The sequence below is a fragment of the Catharus ustulatus genome, chromosome 4, assembly GCF_009819885.2.
Source record: "Catharus ustulatus isolate bCatUst1 chromosome 4, bCatUst1.pri.v2, whole genome shotgun sequence".
Lineage (NCBI taxonomy): Eukaryota > Metazoa > Chordata > Aves > Passeriformes > Turdidae > Catharus > Catharus ustulatus.
The window spans coordinates 76186859-76209766 of record NC_046224.1 but is presented as its reverse complement, the minus strand read 5'-3'; the positions used below and the strand labels follow the sequence as shown (position 1 = coordinate 76209766).

The window sequence follows — 22908 nt, the reverse complement described above, 5'->3', positions numbered from 1 at the left end:
CATTCACCTTTCTCTTGCTACTGGCAGTTCTGGATGTGGTGAAGGCTCACAAGGACTCTTGGCCCTTCTTGGAGCCCGTTGATGAATCGTATGCTCCCAACTACTACCAGATCATTAAGGTATGGAAAGTGGCCCAACCATCTTGACTGATGCACTTTGTTGACTGGGATGCAATTTTTTGGAAGTGTTTTGAAGTTTTATGTGCTGTATTACTCTCACAGATGATCTCCTTGATTCTGGCAGTCCCTTCTAGCCTTACAAGTCAAGAAAACCAAAGATGGATTGTTGCCTCTCCGGAGAGCAGCTTCTGCTACCCATGCCCTCTCTGAGCTCTAGCTCTGTAAGCCCCACTATTCTTTCTGTAACTGAAGGGAAGTTTGGTTTTGTTCCAGGCCCCCATGGATATCTCTAGCATGGAGAAGAAGTTGAATGGAGGTCAGTACTGTACCAAGGATGAATTTGTGGGTGATATGAAGACCATGTTCAGGAACTGTCTTAAGTACAACGGTGAAGGCAGTGGTAAGAGCAGTAAGATTCTAAATTTGTCTATTTGCAGTGCTCAGCCAAAGCAAGCAGTGCCCTCTTCCTCCTCACCAGTGCCTGATTTGTGCTTCTTCTCTTTCAGAGTATTTTTGGGAGACCAGATGAAAAGGCAATAGTTACTGAGACTTGCATTAGGTTTTAGTGAGGCTTTTAGCACAGTTTGGTCATGCTCAATCAGGGCATGCATGGCATACCAAGGACTGCCACATTGGTAGATGGTGAAGGCAGAACATACAGAGGAAGAAGAACATTAGGAGCAAATCAGCTTGTTGCTGTTGGCTGCAAGTGAAAGCATACCTGCACTGCCTCTGGGAGAGCTCTTTTCCTCAAGGAACTTCAGAGTTAGTTTAGTGGAAACAACTTGGAAGTAACTTGCTTCAGGGCCTTGTCACCAACACATCTCACATGTCTTTTCCTTCCTATCCACTCAACAAAAAGAGCTCATCTCAGCAGAGCTGTCCCATGGAAATGATGCAGTGGGAACACTGGTTTTGGCAATAGCTTTCACGTCAGGGTCAGCAAGTGCTTTAGAAACTACACAGATAAATGTGTTTGCTGATTTTCCTCTGTCTTGTGGCCCACAGCAGAGATCTGAATGAGTCCAAGAAAAGCCTCTGAAAGCAATCAAATAGCATTGCTGGAAGTTCACATTTCTTCCCTCAGCACTCTGACTGGCTAAATGCAGGTCACACATCCCTTTGAGCAGAGGTGGTGCTCCTCCTAATGTAATTCTTGGCACTAGGCTGGAATACTGAGTTAATGCTGACTCTGCAGGCCCTGCTGCCAGTGGTACTTTGTCATGCCTGTGTGCCTGTCCTCCGGTGGGGTGACTGAACAGAACTGATGCTGTGTTGCTTATAGAGTTTAGGAACCAAAGCCAACTAGTTAGGAACAGAAGTCTTCCTTGGAGAAACTTGGCAGAGGGGAGATGATTTATCTGATGTTGCATAATTGCTTAATTGCTTTTTTCTATGAGGATCTGACATTCTTGGGGGTTTTTGATTGCAGAATATACAAAGATGGCTTACAACTTGGAGAGGTGTTTTCACCGAGCAATGATGAAGCACTTCCCTGGGGAAGATGGAGACACGGATGAGGAGTTTTGGATCAGAGAGGATGGGAGGCGAGAGAAGAGGAGCCGGCGGAGCGGCCGCTCTGGCGCAGGCAATGTCTGGACTCGATCACGAGACCCAGACGGGCCTGGCAAGAGACAACAACGCCTGGAAAATGGAGGAAAGCCTCCACCATATCGAGCTACTTCCAGGGCTCCTGCTTCTTCCTCCTCCTCTTCTTCCTCCTCCTTCTCTTCATCCTCTGTAGATGACCCGAGTGGCAACCCAGCGCAGGCTGCTCGAGAAGTGGGCCCTTCCAATGGGCGAGGCTTCCCCCGCTCCCTGCAGTACGGTGGCATGCCCAGCCCTGTACCACATCCTGGACAGATGGTAAGGAGCAGTGCCCGCTGCCCTTTGCCCATCAGGACGAGGGAGGTAGAGGGCAATGATGCTGCCCACCATCAAATCCTTAGTGTGTGTCAGGAACCTTTTCCTAGAGATAAAGTGTCAGAGCTATGATTACTTCACGTGAAACTTTCCAGCCCTTAGATTTCAACTGGCACAATTTAAGTCTTTGCCACATTAGGTGGGGGCAATCTCCTAATGTTTTCCATGATTGGCATGTCCCAGTGTAGGCTTGCATGAACTGATTCCCCCAGTTCTCTTCTCTTCTTGGAGAGTAACTCCAGTGTGCATGGAAAGCTGTAACATAGCTTCCCTTACCCCCCAGTTTATGAAGCTGAAAAAGCTGGTCTTCTTTTGTCTCAATTGTTTGCAGATGCCTGGTAACTTCGTGCCATCTGTGTACTACTGCATTTTGTGTGTTGAGTATTTATAAAAGCAGTGAACTAAATCAAAGGCCACCCTGGACTGCAGCCGTGACCTATCTTTAGCCCAACATTTCTTCTCTGAATGCCACCTGTTCTGCCTTCCTTCTGAGCTGTTCCTCACCCATCCTTCACTGCCTTTTCCATTTTAACCAGTGATGGCTTGTGGTGTGATGTATCTGCTATTCCTCTGAGATCCAGGCTATCCCTTGCCCATTTTGCTAGAGATCAAACAAAATTTTTAGAGTGATTCTTGTGCTGCAGATAATGGCAGGCAGTAGGAGAGCTGGAGGCATTGAGTATTTTGAAGGAAATCCAACACACATATGCTGCTGTCTTCCTGCTTCCATACTCATGTGGTCCATTGCTCTTGAAGCAAACCACTGCCCCCCCAGTCTTCTTGCTTGCTCCCCAGTGTTTGGGTGGCAGCCTTAAGTTCAGGGCTGAGTGGCTGAGGTGTGACAGAGTGGTTTATATAAGGCTGTGTCACCTCCTGGAATAGAGTGTACAGGTTTTCCTCTGTACCTCCAAAACAGTCTGGCTGCTTATTCGTGTGGTTACTCCAACCTTGCAATATTTCTGCTGTTTTTATGTACTTGACAATTTTATTTTTCCTCCCCATCCCTCAGCGACCAGCGGTGCCCGGGACGTTTGGCCCTTTGTGTGGCTCCGATCCCACAAAACTGTATGGCTCTCCGCGAGTGCCCGAGCCCCATCCTGGAGACCCAGTCCAGCAGCACCAGCACTTTGCCATGCAGGTAAGCCCCGAGGGCTGCAGCACCCCCGGCCCCACAGCGCCGTGGCTCCCACTGAGACCCCCCTGTCTCTCTCCGCAGCCGGCTGTGGGACTGAGCGAGCACCGCGGGCACCGGCTGGGCACTCCGGAGAAGCAGGTGTGCACGGCACCGGCCCACGTGGCCGGCCTGGGCCCCCGGCTGGGCTCCCTGCAGCTGGGGCGTGTGGGCGGCCCCCCGCCCGACGCCATCTACCCGCCGGTCCAGTTCCAGCAGGGCTTCCTCCCGCCACGGCACAACGGGCCCCCGGTGAAGCCGCCGGAGGGCTCAGAGGTCCCCCCAGGACACATGTACCGGCCCTACAAGTACCTGAACCGTGCACATCCAGCCGTGTGGAACGGCAGCCACGGCCCCGCTAGCCAGGCTGCCATGGGGCCAGAGGAGAAGGCGCCCATGGGGCCGGGGCCCTCGCTCCAGCCTCGTGTCCTGGGTCATATGATGGACCCCCGGGCCATGAGGCCACCACTGCCTCCCAACCAGTGGAGCGAGCAATCAAATTTCCTACCTCACGGGGTGCCTCCCTCAGGGTACATCCGACCACCCGGGAAAGCTGCGGGTCAGAGGATGCCGCAACCACCGGCTGCTCTGTTTGGGGGACCACCTCAGGTTCAAAGAGGGTGCCAGGGTGGGGACTCCATGCTGGACAGCCCGGAGATGATCGCCATGCAGCAGCTGTCCTCCCGCGTATGCCCTCCGGGTGTGCCTTACCACCCTCGTCAGCCGCCCCCGCCGCACCTCCCCGGGCCCTTTCCTCAGCTGGCTCATGCCGCCTCCGCCGGCGGCCAGCCCCCAAAACCCGTCATGGGCAATGGCAGCTCCCAGGATCCCGCCGACCACACCATGGACATGGACAGCAACCAAGGTAACGCTCTGAGTGCCCACTGCTAGCACTTGACCTTCCCTGCCTGCATCTGTCGCCTCCAGCGCTCAGAAAATAATTCAAATCTTGATTAAATATTTGCGGGGGACCAGAGTATCTAAATGGGAATGTATTTTCTACTCAGGGCATTGCTTAGGTTTTTCTAGGACTGTTTTGTTTCACTGTAGCCTGCCAGAGGTTCGGTCTGTCCCAACTTTACCTGCAAACTATCAGTGTGCCACGAGGTGCAAATGCAAAGCATAGGCTGTGATGCTGCTAGAGCTCACCTGGAGTTAATATAAAAATTGGATCTGCAGAGAATTAGGTAAGGAGAGGAGATGTTATGTGAATAAATGCCTTAAATATACTCCTTTGAGTGTGTGTCAGTACGGCTTCTCTGAAATGCACATCTGCCTTATGAGTTCTCAACATCTTAAAATCTTCATGTACCAGGACTGCCCAAAAGCCCTGAGCAACTGTGTCAGTTCAGGTGGGATGGCAGCATGTCATGCATGCCCTCACTGGTTTCTTTCTAGTTGAATTTTATTTGTTCGATCTGGTAAACTACAGATAATAATAAAAAAAACCCTTAAAAATAAAACCTAATGTAGAGATCAAAAAAATTCAGAGATCAAAAAGATTTTTTTCATTAATTCTAGCTGGTAAACTAGAGATCAAAACCCTTGTATCCTTTATCAGTCCCTTGTGTGCCTTGCACTAAGAGGAAACTCTTTCCTTGTGTGGCATTGCTTAAACGTTATCATCATAATTTAGCTTGCTGGATATAGAACAGAGACAGGGGAGAAAGCTGAGTGATTGCAGGACAGAGCAGTTGCATCTCCAAAGCACAGTTGGTTAAAATATGGCTGTGATGAGCTCTGCAGTATCTCAAGGTGTGGTGGTGCTTCTGCCCAAGCTGGGTGCAAAAGGGAGGGTGGGCTTAAATTCGATATTAAGAAGAAATTCTTTACTTTGAGGGTGGTGAGGCACTGACACGGGTTGCCCAGAGAAGCTGTGGATGCCCATCCCAGGAGGTGTTCAAGATCAGGATGGAGGGGATTTTGAACAATCTGAGTAGAAGGTGTCTCTCCATGACAGGAGGCTTGGAACTATGTGATCATTAAGGTCCCTTCCAGCCCAAATTATTCTATAATTCTATGACCAGAAGGGATAAGACACTTTTTAAAGAAGCAGCTATTAAAGATGGCCCAAATTTGTAAAAATTAGATAAGTTTGACTTTCTTCCCTGTCTTTCAGTGGAGATACCGGCAGGCATGGACGAGAAGGCTCAGTGCATCAGCATCCCCGACGGGGCCTACGCCAAACTCCTACCTCATCCCAAACCCCCGTTGCCCATGGAGTGCCCGAGGCGTGCCTTGCCCCCGGATGGGGAGGGGGACGGCCCCGGTGTGAAGGGTGACCTGAAGGCAGGGCAGGGCAAGGGCGCGTGGTCGGCAGAGAGCGGCTACGGCGGCGACCCAGGCTGCGTGAGGGACTTGGTGCCCACCTCCGAAAGAGGGACTCCCCTGCCTCAGAATGGGGCAGCGGGCGAGGGGCCAGCAGCTGGCCCAGAGGGCAAGGGGCTGGCTGGCAACCTGCTGGAGAAGCCCCTCTGCAGTGGGGGAAAGGCTCTGCCCGAAGCAACCGTGCCTTGCATGGGGCAGGGCACCAGCCTCCCCGCTGTGGATGCCACCTCCATGGGGGCCACCCCCAACCAATTTCATCCTCTCTACGTGTCCAGTCTGGACTACCCGAATTCAGCTGGGCGGTACCACATCAACCCGGGCCTGCAGGGGTTCAGCCCCGTCATGGGGGGGAAACCACCTCCTCCTGCCTCCCACACTCAACATTTTCCCCCACGGGGTTTCCAGCCAAGCGGCGCCCACCCCAGTGTGTTCCCCCGATATCGGCCTCCCCAGGGAATGCCATATCCTTACCAGCCGCAGCCCCAGCCCTCCTACCACCACTACCAGCGACCGCCCTACTATGGCTGCCCACAGGGCTACTCGGACTGGCAGAGACCTCTCCACTCGCAGGCCAGCCCCAGTGGGCACCCCAGCGCCCACCCGCCCCTGGCCAGGCCCCCCTTCCCAGAGCGGGGCTTGCAGGGCTGCGAGGCACTGAGTGCTGCCCTGGCCTCTCCCAACCGCATGGACGTAGCAAGTGCCAAAGAGGTTTCTCCAAGCGACGGGCAGGAGCTGGGGCCTGAAGATGAGAAGTCTGAGGAGTCCCAGGAAAGACCGGAGAGTCCCAAAGAGTTTCTTGATTTGGACAACCACAACGCAGCCACCAAGAGGCAGAACTCGGTGGCAGCGGGGGAGTTCATCTATGGAGCGCCCCCGCCACACCTGGGTGCAGGGATGGGATTCGGCTCCTCGGCTTTCCCTCCCCATGGGGTGATGCTACAAACTGGCTCTCCTTACGGATCCCGGCATCCTGCCAGCCACTTCCAGCCCAGGACGTATGGATCGCCCATGAATGCTCACCTGTCTCATCATCCAGCCTCCAGCCAGGCCAATGGCTTCTCTCAGGAGGGCCCCCTGTACCGCTGCCGAGAGGAGAACGTGGGTCACTTTCAGGCCTTGCTGATGGAGCAGAGAGGCACTGGAGGTGGCATGGGGGGACCACCCCAGGACTTGTATAGACCCTCGGGGTAAGATCATGTTTTCTGCAAGAAGGCAAGGTGAGAGGGGGGTGATGCCTGGGTGGACATCAGTGTTGGATACCCTTGAAGGGATATGGATTCAAGTCACAGGAGATGGCAAGTCAAGTTGAAAGGCTAAGAGGTGGCTCTTGGACTCTTGGAGTAAGAGTGCTAAGGTGGAGAGAAAGTCTCACTGTATCTCCTTAAAACAAGGAGCACTCGCTGTCATGGAGAACCTGTTAGCCTGCCCCATCCATTCCCCACACCAGTGCTGCGTTTTCCCTGACAGTGTTTTGTTAATGTGTCATCCAGGGTTAAACATCTCTTAATCACATGGATTCTTGCCATTTTCTGTGCAAATGTTTTATTTAATCTTGCTTGTAGAGGGCAGAGTCGCTGACTAGAGCGGAAGTTTGCCTCTTGTTATGAACATCCTTAATGTTGCCCTCTTTTTCCCTCCTCTTGCTTTGCCCCTTCACTCTGTGTCAAATTTCCATCACAGAAAGTTACTTCTCACTGAGACTGCATATCATATTTTATTCCCAAGTGGAAAACACTGCTACTCCAACAATCCCCTGTTCAGTTTTTATGAATGTGCCTCAACTGCTACTGTTTTGTCATCATCACAGCATCAAGTCCTTCCTTCTCCTACTATTCAGAGAACTTGGCTTAAAGCTAAGCCATTGGAGATGGGGGGAATAGGATGGGTTGAGGGCTGTGTTTTGGAGGGAAACCAGACAGAATGCACAAGACAAACGCTTGTATGCTGATGTTGTGTGTATGCCTTTAGTGAAGTAGTTTTAACCGAGAGTGGGGATTTGCTCTTGACATTCATGTGCTAAAACTCTCTCCATTCAACCTGACTCCAGAATGCAAATGCATCAGGCTCAAGTTCCTTTCCCGAAGATGCCTATAGCAACCATGTCCCGGGAAGATCTGACATCACAAAAACCATCAGCATTGCCTCTGGATCAAGTAAGGGCTGCTAGAGAGAGCAGAGCTGAAATGCAAGTTTTTCTCCTCTCAATGGTTAAAGGATTGAGGTGTTTGATGGGGGTGGGAAGAACTGGAGGGAGCTGTGAACTTGGGCAGATCACTAGTGGTGGCTTTAAACTGGTTGCATGCAATCATGAGATGATTCCTTTCTAAAACTGCCAGTTAAAACCTCCAACTCTTGTTCTTCTTCCTCTTCCAGAGCTAGTCCAAGAAAGGACGGACTTCATGAAGACAAAAGCCACACATGATTTGGACAACAGAGAGGAGGGGCATGCCTTGCTCCCACCCTCCCCTCACCCGAGCAGCGTGGAGCTTCCTGGGTCTGTGGAACACGGAGCCGTGCCAGATTTTGTGTTGGAAACCCTCAACGGTGCTGGGCTCCAGCCGGCCAAGCAGCTGGCTCACCATCACAGAGCACACCAAACTAGTGGCTTTTGGTGACTGCAGACTGCGTCTCATTCAGGGTTTGAGGGATTTTTCGGGTGGGGAGGGCAGGGGTGGGGGTGGAAACTTTCATTGACTGCTAAACTCAGGTATATTTTTCAGGGTGGAAGAGGACGATGATGGAATTTTACTTGTAGTATTAACGTGTGTGTTTTGGAGCTGGATCCAGTTTACAGAATTTAACCTGTTGCCTTTCTAAATAAATTTTTGTTGTTCGTGAATGTATTGTACATAATGGGGGAGGGGGTGGGCCCAGATTGTAGTGGGCTTAGCACTGGAGGAATCGTTAACTGTTTACAATCATATCACACTGAAATTTTTCAGGATAGGGTGAGGGCTTGGGGGGACTGGGGAGAGATGAGGAAATGTGTGATGGATGACTTGCTGTCCTCCTTCCTGTCCTCTGCAACCAAGACACAACCCCATGGTTGATTGACTTCATAGTGGGAATTGTTCAGGAGCATAACATGTCCTCTTCTTCCTCTTGCCTTCTCCCTCCTTCCCCTCTCACCCCCACCTCCACCCCTCTGGATCCAGGGCCTGAGTGCACTTCCAGCTCCTGTCATTGTGGGGGAACAAGGAAACCAGGACCAGGAATGGAAACCAGGGCAGGACTCCCATGGCATTGTCCCTTCTGCTAGTATAGTTTCTGATAGAAGAAATGTGTGGTCTAGAAAAGACAAAATGGCATAACTGGTCAGCTTAAAACTTATTTTGGTGAAACCAGTGCAGCTGCAGCTACACTCTGCAGCTACTATCCAGTAGAACAAATTTTGTGCAAATTTGTACTGCCCTGCTGCCTGAGAAGAGGAACCAAGTCCCCACCTCTTTCTCTGACCCTAGGCTATATTCACTTTTTAGCAGCAATGAAGCAGAAAGTGCCACAGGCTTCCTTGCACTCCTGCTGAGGAGGAAGAGCAAGAAGATGTCCTGGGGGAATGGTAGGATTACTGCAGTGTGAGCCATTTGTTGGATTTGGCATTTGCAAGTTGCAGGTGAATTGGAAAGCACTCAAACACTCATTCAGAGTTAGATGTTGAGGTTGATTGGCTCAGAAGCTGAGGGACAAGAGGGCTCAACGCTCGAGTTGAGTTGGTTTAATTTTCTTGTCAGGCAGCAGGTCCTACAAGGCCAGTGGCAGCTTCCCTGAGTACAGTGGCATTACTGCACTGGGAAAAACCCTGTGTGCCACTGCTCTTCAAATGAGTTCCACAGAAATTTCATCTGCATTTGTTCACATCTTAAAGCTAACAAGCAGTTGATTATTCTTGGGGAAACTGGGGAAAAATTGGGGAGTTGTTAAATTATGAGACTGGGCAGCAAGAGCCTCTGTGAGTGTAGCTCTTGTGAGCAGGCTGCTGTTTGCACTGGGAGAGGACAGTGGTTAAAAAGAGGATCTGCCAAGGAGTCAGGCAGAGGATGGCAGCAGGAGGACAGAGCAGCATGGTCTTTAATCTGTGCTACCAGCTAGAGGAGGGATATTGTCTCCAGTTTGTGGAGAATTTTTCTGTCTGCTTTCTTGTCTTGGATGGTGCCATCACCCATATCTTTACCTGTCAGTTACATCTGTCAATGTAATGTGAATGACTTCCAATATCTATGTACAGATTCCGTTACATTAGGAAAGGGAAAGTGAGGTTTTTGGTGTGGGGCTTTTTAAAAAATTTTTCTCACTTGTATTCATCTGTCAGGGAGCAATTGTGACTGGTGGATTGATTGAAACTGGAAGAGATGATCCTGGAGGTTGACCATTGACTGAGAAATGGGTAACTGCTTTCCCCAGCCAAGAACATGATGTTATGTCACTTCCAAATTTGTCCCAAATCTGGCTCATCAGCTGGCAGTGGTTTTCAGAGCTGCCCCAGCTGCTCCAAAAGGCAGGCTTACATCCTTCCCTGAACAGTGCCACAGAAGCAGTAGTAGATATTATTGAAAAATGGTGCAAGTATAACTCTTCTCTAAGACAACAAACCTGGGACAAAACCAGTTGTTTCTCCTTGTAAAGCGGTCTGTAGTTCACTGTAGATATAAAAATAATTGGAAGTAGCAGATTAAAAAACAGAGGAACTGGAAAATATAACTTGTAGCAAAGCATTGAAGAGTCTGGAAATGTGAATGTAGATTCTGCAAAGCCCTGCCATACTTCAGCCTGTCTTCTGTATCACAGGCAGCTGAATATTTGAAGTGCCTTTTATTCAGCCCATTGTGAATGTTGCAGAACAGGAGGTTTTTAGAAGGTATAAAAACTCTCCAGGCAAGCTGAAGCACACTTCAGCTGGAACTGGCACTGAAAACATGGTTCTAGTGGTCATGGCCTCTGGATTAGTACCAAGCCTCAATCAAAACAGGAGACAACTAAACAGGGCAAGAATTGCTTGTGGTCTGCCTGGAGAGGGTAGTGGAGTGTTAGGCAGTGATAGATACCCTCACCTGACATGAGGCAAATCTGGGAGAAGGGTTTGACTTGCAGGTGGCAGACAAAACAAAGTAATGAAGCTGACTCCTCCAGGGAGGGTTTCTAGGTAAATGGCTTTTGATGTAGTCAGTAATTTTTTATTAAAGTGGCTAACAAGCTGCTGTTTTGAGGACAGATGGTTTCTGTTAGAAGAGTACTCATAAAGAATAGAGGGAGCTATGGCTGGGCTTTTGTGAGGACAGGACACACTGAGGTGGAGAGATGCTGGTGGAGCCTTAGAGTTTCCAGACTTTCAAATGCTTTGTTCGTAAGTGAGGGTTGGGGGTTTTTCTTTCCCTTTTACATTATCTAGGGATCCCCTCAAAATCAGAGCTTAATCTCACCAGGTACAATCTGAGCAAATCACTGAAAACTGACCCACCTGAGAGGACATGGCCCTGGGAGAGGATTTCTGGGCTGGAATACCTGTGCAAATGTAAGGAGGAGCAGATAATGTGCATTTTATGATTTCCAAACCATGCTGCTTTGTAGATGTTGTTGAAGAGAGGTTTGGGGAATTTAGAAGAGAGGCATTGCAGCTCTTTATGTAGAGTGGTGTTTTTGTTGCCCATGGGTTGGCTTGCAGTGCAGGACGAGTGCAGCTGCATTTTAAAATAGCATGGCTTTTGAGTGCCATACTTGGTGCCATTATCTAATTTTTTTAACACAATACAGAGAAACTCTAGGGCATCCCCCACCATTGCTGTAGTACAATGTATTACCAAGTGGTCCTTTTTCAAAAAGCATCCTAAACTAGTGACTTTGCAAAATTTCCTGTAGCTATTACTTTTCCTGTCTGGAGGACGTGTTTTGCTATAATTACGGATTTCATGTTAAATGAGATTATATAATACACAGAATAACTATGAAGTTTGCCATGCTCAAGCATGACAAAAATTTCCAATATTCTCAGAAGAGCTTTGTATGTTACTATCTTTTTAGCCTCTTGCTCTCCCCACCACTTCCCCCTTTCTAAGTGGTGCATGGTGTTCCCAAGCTCCCAGGATGTCAAGTTGCCTTTGCATAGCCCATTGTATAAAACCCCCCTGAATCTTTGGGCATCTTAGGTGGTATAGGCCCTGGCAATTCAACTGGAAGGGGCAGTCACTGAGGCTTCACTATGACTTTTAGCTGTGTTCAGAAGTTTTCAGTCTATAAATTCCATGATGTGACCCACCAAACCACTCAGTAGCAATCCAAGGCACCAGCCTGCAATGAGGAGGACAAAAGAGGAAAGTAAATTTGAAGCTTCAAGGCCCAACTGGTTTGATTTGTGACTTTGAAGTAGATGGAGACACTTCTTGGAAGCTTCTGATCCCTTGTTGTCTGCCAAATGCCTTTCCCATGCAGAGTTTCTGAAGCAAATCGCCTGTGTATATTTTTGTAAGTGTGGTTTCTCAGGGTCTTGGAGAGCTATCAGCTTTATGATGTCTTATCTGAAAGCAAGTCACAGAGGCTGTCTTTCATTCTGCTGACTGAGGCAGCTCCCCTGCAGGTTCTCACACCAACACTTCTCCATTTAAAATGAAAGTATAATCAGAAAATAACCTTTCTTTGTTTTTTCCACTGATCTCTGTCTGACTTTTGTTCATCTCTCTGTTCAACCAGGGTGGTTTCTTTGTTCTTGATGGCTTTGTTCTGCTTTCCTTTTCTCAAAAGACTGTGGTGCTGTATGCTCTGTGGAATTTCAGAGAAGGTGCTGAAATGAGTGACAGGGAAGTGTCAGCCCAAAGGGTGGCTTGGAGAAGACCAACAGTGGAATCTGTGATGGTGTGGTTGGTCCTGGTTCCCCTTGTTGCAGAGCAGCCATGCGACTGGGTCTGCACTTAATCAGAGCAACCCCTTAAAAAGTGCTTATTGTGGTGCATCAGTGGAGGAATGGAGGAGTTTGCTCTTGCATAATTCCTCTTTCGCTTTAAGGCCAGTGCTGGTGGTTGCAGAGCAATTGTGTGAGTGCCAGGTCCTTCCTGCAAGGCCTGGATGGAGATAGGCTGTGCAAGGAGGGCTGCAGCTGCAGCCCCTGTGAGCTTTAAGAGCCTGTGCTTATTGTAAGGGAGAAAGCATCTCAAAGGTTGCCCTCACAGCCTGTCCCCATCTGTACCTGTTGAACATAGATGGGGTGAGCACGATGCAGAGGAGACCTCTTTTAGCCAGCACACAATGACCTGCACACTCTGCCCACCTTCCACTCTGAAAAAGAGCTGGGGAGGGACCCCTTTCCAGCTGTGTCCCCATAAGAGTTCCTGAGGACAAACAGGGCAAGGCTCATCCACCCCTAGGCAGCGAAATTCAGGACAGGGTTTAATGAATTGGGAACTAGATAGTAACATCCAAGTGTACCTTTGAAATCACTGTGTTGTGCCCTTCCCTTTTTGGTCACTGTCTCGCCATGGCTCACAAGCAGGATTTGAGAGACCATGGAGCATTTTGTAGACCTAACACAGCTGGTCTTGCATTGACTGAGGGCCTTCTTCCTTCATTTGCAGCCATGGCCTAGATTTCTTTTGGGAAAAGTCTTCCTTTTTTTGAAACATGGATATCAAAGTGAACAGTGCATCCAGGAGAGAGCAAGAGCCAGCCAGGCACAGTGGTGTCTGTCCATCTGTCAGTACAAGGATTTGCTCCAGGTCCCAGTGTAGGGTTCCCACATGTGATCCTGGCATGTCTACCTCCAGGAGGGTTTAGGTTTAAAATGGTTGTGCATATACTGTGAAAACTCTTGTCTCTCCTCCTTAATGGATCAATGAACACTATTGCCTGATCTTTTTCTGAGCAATAATAGCGTGCAGCAGTGCAACTTTGACATTCCTGTACTGTTTTAGGGCTAAGATGGCTATGGAACACACTTGGGGGCATCTTCACAGTCTCAGTGGGAAGCAAGGTGCTCTCTGGGGCTCTACATTTTACCATGTCACATTCCTGCTTTCCCAGAGACTGGTGGGTTGATTTAGGTAGCCATGAGAGAGCTGGTTGCTGCTTCTGTGTTTAGGAAGGCAGAGAGGGAAGGGAACACTTGGGTAAAGTTGAGTCCTATCCATCCATCCATCCATCCATCCATCCATCCATCCATCCATCCATCCATCCACAGAGCAGAGCACATGGAAGAGGGGTGGGTGGACCACTGATTTAATGCCTCTGAGGGAGGACAGTGGCCCACTGCTGCTTCACTTGGCATTGCTGGGGAGGGAGTGGGGGAGCCTATGCCACTACATCCATTAATTTTTCTGAAGTTGGGTAACATTGAGGTTGTTTTTGTATTATTGTAAGTTTGTAAAGAATGTAATCTGTCTGTCGGGGGCACAAGGAGAAAATGGGGGCCTTTCTCTTTTGGGTGAGGCTGTTCTTATGTTGCTGTGCTTTTTGTTGTTGAGCAGGGAGAGGTCTAGTGGCCATGGAGGCAAAAGCCTGGCCCTTGTCAATGGCTTGCAGCTGTCCCAGGGTGACAGGAGGGTGAGCTGAGGCTGCAGCAGAGACCTCCTACACCAAGCTGTGAAAACACCTCTGCCTGTGTCCCTCAGTGGGAAAATCTGACCTCTGCAGTGGGGCTCTGCACTGGCATGTTTTGCTGGGTGCTGGGATATGGACTGGGCTTGCTTGACCTCAGCTCAGTTGGAAACTGGGCTGAACAGCTGTCCATGCTGTTTAGGAAAGGCTGGGTGGGAGCAGTTCATCAGCTCGAGAAGGAGTTCATGCTGGAGCTGTTCATCCCAGCACTTCTATCCCCAGCAGGGCCTCAGGGGCTGCACCTCTCCATCACCTGCTGCCCCTTGCCTCCCTCCCCATCCTGTAGAGCACAGTGTCAGGGATCCTCCTCTCTCCTGCTGCTGCAAAGTTGTGTGAACTTTCCTGGTCAATACTGGAAAGGGGAATGCTATTTATTTTTATATTGTGTATATTTTGTCTTGGTCTGCTGATTACCTTTGTTCCCCAAGAGCGACAGTTACCTCAATAGTTAGTTTAATACTGTGTGTTGGGTAATTTTTTTAAAGAACTTTTTTAAAATCTTGATCCTTGGAGGTCTGTAGATTTTATTTCCATATGAATTGGTTATTTTGTATAAAGTACATTCTTAAAATAGCAATCACCCTTGCTGTATGTGTGTTTTGTTGTCTCCTGGATGATGTCCCTCTTCCTTTGCAAGGGGAAGCGGATAGGGGTGGGAGGATAACACAGAGGGCTTTTTTTTCAGAGACACAAAGCCCTGGACTACAGTCAGGCACCATTGTACCACCTGTAATCCATTTACAAGAGAGCACCTGGAAAGCTAAAGGGGATAATTTCCCGTTCAGATGCACAGCTGTCTGCCTATGAACAACCCAGCTGTGGAAATGAGATGGTGTCACTGCTTTCACTCCCAAAGTCTGTGGGTTTTTCTGCAGCCCAGGATGCTGGGAAACCTGCCTCTCACCCCAAAACACAGCATGCTTTTGGGGCACAGGACACCCATGTGAAACCTCTCTGCTGTAAAAGTGGTGACTGCCCTGGATGGGGCCCATGGAGTGATGCTGTGAAGGAGGAGCTGATGGAGCCTCTGTGATTCCCCTTTGTGCTGGTTTTAATGATGGCCCTCAGGGGCTGTAAGAGGAATGGAAAGCCATATGTGGTGGTCCAAAGGAATACTGGGCCCAAAAGGGCACTTACTGTTTGCTGTTTATTCAATCTCCCACGTGAGATGGGGCAGGGGTTGCAGCCCTCCCAACAGGGAGGTCTTTAAAGACAACTTTGCTCTTTCCCACCAGGGTTTCAACATCAAAGCCAGGAACTGGCTATACTGTTTCATGCTGGAAGGTGCATGGAAGCAGCTTGCACTTGGCCATTGCTTGCCATTGCTCCCTCAATAAATACCTTATTCAGTTCTGCAGGTTCAGCAGCTTTGCATCAGGACAAAATTAAGGTGATTTTCCTTAAAAGCTGGTACCAACAAACAGAGGCATGTGGAGATGAACAGCAGAAGGCTGAGGGCACAAAGGCTCCCAGGTGTATGCTGCAAGCCCTTTCCTCCTTCTCCTCAGCTCTACCCAGTGAAATCTCCCTCTGTTTCCTCCAGAGCTGGTAACAGATGCTCATATCTCCTGCCAAAACAGCCCTGCAGCATTGCCTGCTTGCTCCATGGGCTCCATCTGCCCCTCCCGTGGGATCCTCACTGGGGCTGGGGCTGCTCCCAAGCTGAGCACACTCTCCTGGCTCTCAGTACCAGAGCTGCCTCTGCAGAGATGCCCAGGAGATATCTGTCCATGGTGCAGGACTCTACTCACTGGCCATGCCGGGGGCCAGCATCCTTTCTGGCCAGAGAAGCTCACAGGAGCACGTGTAAGTAACTTCCCATCCTGGGGTTTTGGAGGAACCTGAGATGTCATCTGCTGCATCCTGATATCTTGAGTACCCCAAACCCACCAGCTGAGTGCCAGAGCTGCCCCTGCTGTCCAGGGCAGGCAGATGAAGTCAAACATCCTGCCAGGGCTTTTCCCAGCATGGCTGCAGCTCCAGGCCCTGGCAGAGGCTCCCGAGGACCGTGGCTCCCTGCTCCTGGGGAGGATGAAGGGCTGCTCTCTGTCACGTATCCCTTCTTCCCCTCACCCCTCCACAGGGGCCAGAGTTTGGGGTGAAAAGAGCAAGCTGTCCAATTTAGGAAGGGGAGCAATTTGGTTGCCCTGTCAGTCCCAGGAAGTGTTTGGGTCAGAGGGGCTTGGCACAGGGAGATTTTTAATCCTGGGCCTAAGCCGGCAGAGAGTGGAGTCGGCACTAATTGGAACCAGTCCTGGGAAGGGGCGGATGCAGAACTGCTCCTTTTAGAGCTGCCTTGAAGGCAAAGACAAAGCTTATCTGTGCTATAGGAAATGCCATGTCCTGATCTTGACAAGATGCTATCACGAGTGTAAAAGGCAGTGTCAAACCAAGCCACGTGTCCCCTTATTTTTTTCTACTTTTTTTTCTACTACCCACAATTCTTGATCCTTCTCCTCTTTCCATGGGCTAGCAAAGCTACTCCCACCCCCTTGTACAAAGGAAGCTTTCCTGAGCTCTTAGGCTGAGGTTTAAGCCCTCTCTCTCTAGCTCCTTCTCTCTGAGAACAGGGAGATGCTTCCCAAACCTAGTTTTTTCCCCAAAAAGAGCCATTTCAAAGCAACTTACTTGTACATGTAGGCTTGAGTTGAGGATGGATTTTATCAACCAATTTCAACAGGGAACAATTTAGTGCCCAGTTTGGGTGTGGAAATAAATGGCAGCCACTTACCCCCATGACGGGACCCTGAGGAAAGCTCTGATTCCAGGCAGGCTTTGCTACAGCTAGCATATTATCCAGCTGTAATGGAGCTAAATATAGAATTTTGGAAATACCTATGGTGAAGGAAGAACCAGAGTGTCTTTGGTACAATCAGTGGTTTGTTTTGTTTGGTTTTGTTTGGGTTTTGTTTGGTTTGTTGTTGTTGGTTTTTTGTTTTGTTTTGTTTTGGTGGGTTGGAAGGCAGGAGGGGGTTGGTTGGTTTGTGTATTTCTCTAAAAAAAAAAAACATAGGTACAGTTCCCACCTTGAATTTTCCCATTAGTCACCACTTTTTAGTGTGAGAGAGGCTAGCTACCTCACACAGAAAGGCAGGACTAGGACATTTGGGATAGCTCAGGAAGACTCAGTTTTAGGCTAAAACTATTGCTTTCTAATCGCAGAAATGTTCACTTATAAATATTAGGAAAAATAAGTAAGTTCAAAATTTTGATTGTTTTTTTCCCCCCCACATTGAGATGTAAAATGCAGCTTCTCCAAGCAGAGAGGGATCTCTTGAAGGGTGGGACCCTGCTGTATCTCCTCCAGCCCACAAAGCTGCAGATTTTGCCTGGTGGAGAAGTCAGAGGCACAGGAGGGCAAAGCAAAGCCATCGGTCTGATAGGGCAGCTCACTCTCCTGCCTGGTAAGAATGTACCTGAACCCCTTGTTCCTATCCATGAGCTTGGTCTGAGGTGCAGTGTTGGTGCCTGGATATTTATACACTCACAAATCAACTATTGGGGTCCTAATAGTTTTCTATTCCTCTTCTGTCAGCTCCCGGAAGCCTCATGTTCCCTGGCCACTTTTTGAAATTCCTTTCCCAAAGAGACTGCCTGGGTGGAGGGATCATAAAAAGTTCACCCCCTTGTCACCAGTGCTCCCGTTCTTCCGGGGCCGGTGGGCAAAAGTTGTTAGCAATTTCCTCGGGCCATGACCTTTGTTTTGACCATGGCAGAGGAGGATTGCAATCCATCAAAGCCCGGCCTGGCCTGGGGAGAGGGCTGAGCACAGAAGGGGGAGCCTTTAGGAGGAGCAAGGGGGGGAAAAGGACACGGCTTTGGTTTGGTGAGGAGGCAAGGGGGGGTGCCCTGCTGTTGGCTCAGCTGGAAACTCAAAATTCCCAATATGAGATTCATTGAGAGAAACTTCAGCGTGGCCACAAGGAAGATTTGAGTTTTGCTTTCATTTCCTTTCCCTAGAGGGATACTGGGTTACACTTTGCTGCATCAGTAGAGTAGGGAAAGATATCCTGCACAGCTTGTGTCCTGCAGACCAGCCAGCTGCATCAGCACCCTAATTCCAGCAGGAATTGGGCAAAACAGGAGATGCCAGTAGATTTACCACCTCCCAAATCCCAGCCCCTACTGGTCCCTGGCTTTTCCAGGCTGTATGAGTTTTTGGAAGGTCCCATAGGACTGTGTTTTGTTAGGAAAATCAGTGGCAAGCTAGAACTCCCCCCTGGGAAATGGCTGGCTCCCACAGACACCTGCCTCTCCACTCAAATTCCCAGAGGGAAGGCAATTAATCCCTGGAGCATCCCTGGTGCTCCCCTGCACCCTGGTGTCCCCTTTGAAGACATACCTGCATATGAAACAGATCTCCCCTGAGGAAATGCAGCCTGTGCATACCAGTCTGCTCTGCTTCCCTTGGCTGCCTGCCCCTGCAGCCCCTCCCTCTGATCTCCCTTCCCTAGGGAAATGCATCCTACCCGACTTCCCGGCTGTTAAACACAGATTCCCTTGGGAAGTTCCTCTGTCAGTTATCCCCCTTGGAGAGCACCTAGGGGTCAGCAGGAAGGGTTGCAATGTTTCACCTGTCCATTTGTAACACCCTGGAACACTCAGACCTTCCTTGCCAGCCCAATCACTTGGATGACAACCAGGGTATTTTTTTTCCTAGGAAGCAGATGTGTGCTCACTTTGAGGCACAGCAGAGCATGATATGGAGAAATGTGCTGCTTATTTCCTTGTTTGATGAGGATGTGTTGAGCTCAGGGAGCAGAAGGGAAAGACCTTTTACCCCTGAGACTGAAAAGCTTAGGCTGTGTGAGGTAGCTCCTTGGGCTGGGAGGCACATGAGTCTCCCAGAAAGTCTGGAGAAGGGAAACCAGACTTCTCTGCAGGAATGATCCTCTGCTCCCATGTCAATTGGTGCTGTGCTTGACAGCCTGTGTGCCTGAATGCCCATACCACTTCTTTCTGCATCATCTCTATTTTGTCTGCCTCACTCACACCAAACCCAAACCTCTCTTTGTTTATGTGCACTCGAGTCAGTAGCACTGGGGTTTGATGTCATTGACATCCTCCCACACCTTGATCAGTTGTGCAGAGACTTTGTACAGCATGCTTGGTTGGCATTTAGGCACAATCCTTGTCATCCTGTGTCCCTGCCCATCTCAGGGGGCATGTCACGCTGTCTGGGCACAGAGCACTCATTCCCAGGCCCCACTGAAATTAAAACCCGAAAGGCCACTCTCCTTTCCTTCCCCCAGGCCCTCCTTTAGCTGCTCTCCCTGCAGCCCAGACACCCCTCCATGGCATGGCCACAGCTCCATGAGAGCTCAGAGAGGTTTGAGGGCTAAACCAGACACCAAAGCACTTGCTTTGCTGGCGTGGGAACAGCAAGGAACCAGGGCTGGAGCCACAAGCCTTTTCTGCAGGGCTGATGCTACCTGCCTGCTTTAAAGGAGAGGGGCTGTGGAGCATGGGAAACAGCATCAGGCTTTGTGTGTGCATCCCCCTCTCCCAGGCACGCATGGCTGTGGGGCTGCCCCATAGGCAGATGCCCACGGACCAGATGTTCTGGGAGATCAAAGTGGCTGCTCCTGCATCCTCTGTGTGCACACGCCCCCCTGCACCTCCCAAGAGACTCATCGTGCTCTCTATCTTCTCTCCGAGACTTGTAATGCTCTCTATCTTCACTCCAAGATATTCTCCTTCCCTTCCTTTGTTTGCTTTCCAAATCCCCATTTCTTCTTTGGCACTCCCCGCAGGGAAAGGCACCCTTTGCTCCCACATCCAGAGCCAGGGGATGAACCGGGAATGCCTCGTGGGTTTTCTGCCCTGCTTCCCTGTCTCTGGCACTTGGTGCTTCTTGGGTGGGAGGCACAGGGACCTGTCACCCAGGGGGTGCTTTGAGGGGTGTCACAGCTTCCCCCAGTGACCAGGCAACTCCCTGGGGATGTCTGCCTTTGCCCGCTGCAAATTCCTGCAGCCCCCTTCTCCCCTCTGTAGTGCTGGGAGGGTTTCTCAGCCTCTGCTGAAGTCCTGAAACCCCTGTGGATGCACTGGGTGTGATACAACACCTCTAGCACAGAGGTGAGTAGCATGGAAAGCCTTTTTGGTCAGAGGTCTCCAAAGTGAGGTGCATGCTGAAGAAAATGCTCTTGGGGTGTAGGAGAAGAATAATGTTTATTTCATATTTATATAATCCTTTTTGAATTTATAGTTTTGTTGTGCTTTGTAATGCAATTAGTACAGAAGTACCTGCATATAATGTACAAATCAACATATTTATTTGAGGCATATGGCCCCAAATGCACGTTTTTTACTTTTACCAATATGAGTGCACAACCAAAAGGGCCAGCCTAAATTACAAGCCAAAAGCCTGAAATCAAAGCAAAGGGTGATGCCTGTGTGCCAGAAACACACTCAACAGCATAGACACCTCTTTATGGAGATAAAGCAGCCAAGTTTTGGTGAGCTCCAAGGGTTCGCCTCTCTCCTCTTTTTCTCCCTAGCACAACACAGCCAGATTCCAGTCACTACATGTAGTGGTGCTCCACGAAAAAGGGAAACACAGGATGAAAAAGGAATGGTCAGCACAGAGCAATAAAACCATTCAGATGCAGGGAGATATGGTAGCAATATATTAAATGGGAAACAGGAAAAAAAAAGCCAGATGGTTGATCCAATTCACTTTACAACTCCAGATGACTTCACAAGAGGTCACTTGGTGAAACTGAAAGGCACATGCTTCAGCTTGGATGAAAGCAAACAGCTCGTGCCTGCCAACATAACGTGGAGGAGACCAAGGAATGGTCTGCAGAATGGCATTGACAGGGCTGCAGAAGTAACACTTCTAAAGGTTTTTAATAGGCTATCACCTTCAGCCTGCATTGCAACTGTGGCCACTGTTATGCTGGCATGAACACTTCAAATGCCAGGATTTTAGAGCATGAGTGATGAACTGCTCATTGCTCTTCATCAAGAGTGGTTCCCCCCCACAGCACAGCAGCACTTCTGGGCACACAGAGGTGGGATGGAAAAACAATCATAATTTAATTTTTTTGACATTATTAATTTTCTTATGCTGCTTTGGGATTAACTTCTGGCATATTGCTGCTGGTAGTGAGCCTCCTCTCTCGTGCAGCCCTCTGAGGAGGAGCACCAGACTTTCTCCAGATGTTCCAAAAAGGTTTTGTCTATGACCACATGAGTGAACATGGCCTTTGCTGGGAGAAAGGAGTTACAGTGGCACTGCAGGCAATGGTCCTAGGGGAGCAAAGTAAACTGTGCGCGTGTGGATGCAAGAAGCTTTGCAAATATAACCGCCCCTCTCAATCCCAGGAATAATTCAATGTGTCCCTCCCTCACTTATTTGTGCTCTTGTCTCCAGCTAAGCCAGCTGTTCCCTTCTCCTGTCCACTCCTAGCCACGTGCCAAGGTGCTGTCTCTGTATTTGGCACTCTGCAGGCACAGAGTGCAGAACAGCCCCAAGGTTTGCACTGGGACAGAATCTGTGCAGTCACTTGGTGTTCAGGTACGACATTATCTGAGCCAGGGGCTGACTGGGAAAAGGGGCTGATCTCCTGTAAACCCTCTGGGAAACAGGAAGGAAAAACAGCCTCTAGAAATGCTGGGGGGAATCATCCTTGATAGTTTCTTTACAGCCTCTCCCCACAGATCAGCCTTGAACTACCTAAAATAAGGTGGTAGCCTTGATTTCCATAGCTTTTGGTTTCCAGCACGTAACAAGGGCTGGGAAATGACATTTTTGGCACACTGTCAGTATGACTTTAACCCAAGAATGCTCCTGTACAGATGTTTTTCTTGCTTTCTCTAAAAAGCAAAGCCAAAAAAACAGTATGGGATGCTCTGAATGAGATGCCTAGGAAGACAGATTTGGGGTTTCCCAGCCAGCTCTACTTTGGCTGAGAGCAGCAGAAACTTCCCAGCCCTGGAAGGGCCTTCTTGTCACGGCCTGTTCCCTGCAAACATGTTTGGGAGGCAGGATGGGGCTCCCACCTGCCTCTCTGAGCTGCCTGTATCAAACAGCACACCCAGCCAAACCACGCTCAAGTCTGTCAGGGCTCTTGCTTAAGGCTAAACACCTTTTGCCAAGTTGCTTCAGTGCAGTATCAAGCTTTTGCTCCTCAGAGTAACAGCTCAGAGTCCACTTAACCAAAGAAAATTTTTTACTTTGGTTTTTTTCCTGGGGTGGTTCACTTTTATTTTGCTGTACTTTCTTTGCAAGTGAATAAATGGGTAATTTTTTTTTAAGCTCCCCAGCTCTTTCAGGCACAGGCAGTGTCCACAGAGGTGGCCCCAGCCTAGCTGTTCTGTGTGAGCTATTTGGCTGTGTAAGGTATGAGCTTACACTTTTCTGTTTTCCAGGAGATGCATATTCTGCTTGCTAACATCAACAGGTCGACAGGGGCATGCAACAAGCAATGTACCCTCCCTCTGCCAGCTTCTGGGTGTTTTCTTCCAGGCTTTCTCTCTTCTTGACATGTGCATGCACTTCCAGGGATCATTCATACAGCCTGATCTCCCTGATTAATGTTAATATCCCTAGGTGTGAAAACTGCCTTCTAAAACAGGGTTGTGATTCAGATGTGCAGGAACATTTCAAGTCCTCTGGTGAGCACTTAGTGTCAAGCCCCCTCTTAAATTTTCCGCTGCCAGCTCTGCAGAGTAAGTGCAATATTATCTATTTCCCTGACTCCTTTTCCATTACATTGAACCATCTCACTGTTAATCTGCAGTGCTTGCCTCTCCCATCACAACTTCACAGAGAATTTTTTCCTG

At 49.3% G+C, this 22908-nt stretch overlaps 1 protein-coding gene across 3 annotated transcripts in view; it reads left to right on the top strand.

Annotated features, from left to right (window-relative positions):
* Positions 1-14695, top strand: part of LOC116995486 (cat eye syndrome critical region protein 2) — a 97027-nt gene extending 82332 nt beyond the window's left edge. For 2 of the 3 annotated variants that reach the window (XM_042779213.1, XM_042779212.1), the window contains 7 exons: positions 28-119; positions 393-519; positions 1552-1985; positions 3052-4078; positions 5333-6728; positions 7589-7694; positions 7915-14695. In XM_042779213.1, the coding sequence (XP_042635147.1) occupies positions 28-119; positions 393-519; positions 1552-1985; positions 3052-4078; positions 5333-6728; positions 7589-7694; positions 7915-7920 (3188 nt within the window). In that variant the 3' untranslated portion in view covers positions 7921-14695. The remainder of the gene's footprint in view (positions 1-27; positions 120-392; positions 520-1551; positions 1986-3051; positions 4079-5332; positions 6729-7588; positions 7695-7914) is intronic. The other variant, XM_033058258.2, reaches the window with a different exon arrangement.
* The last annotated feature ends 8213 nt before the right edge of the window (positions 14696-22908 follow it).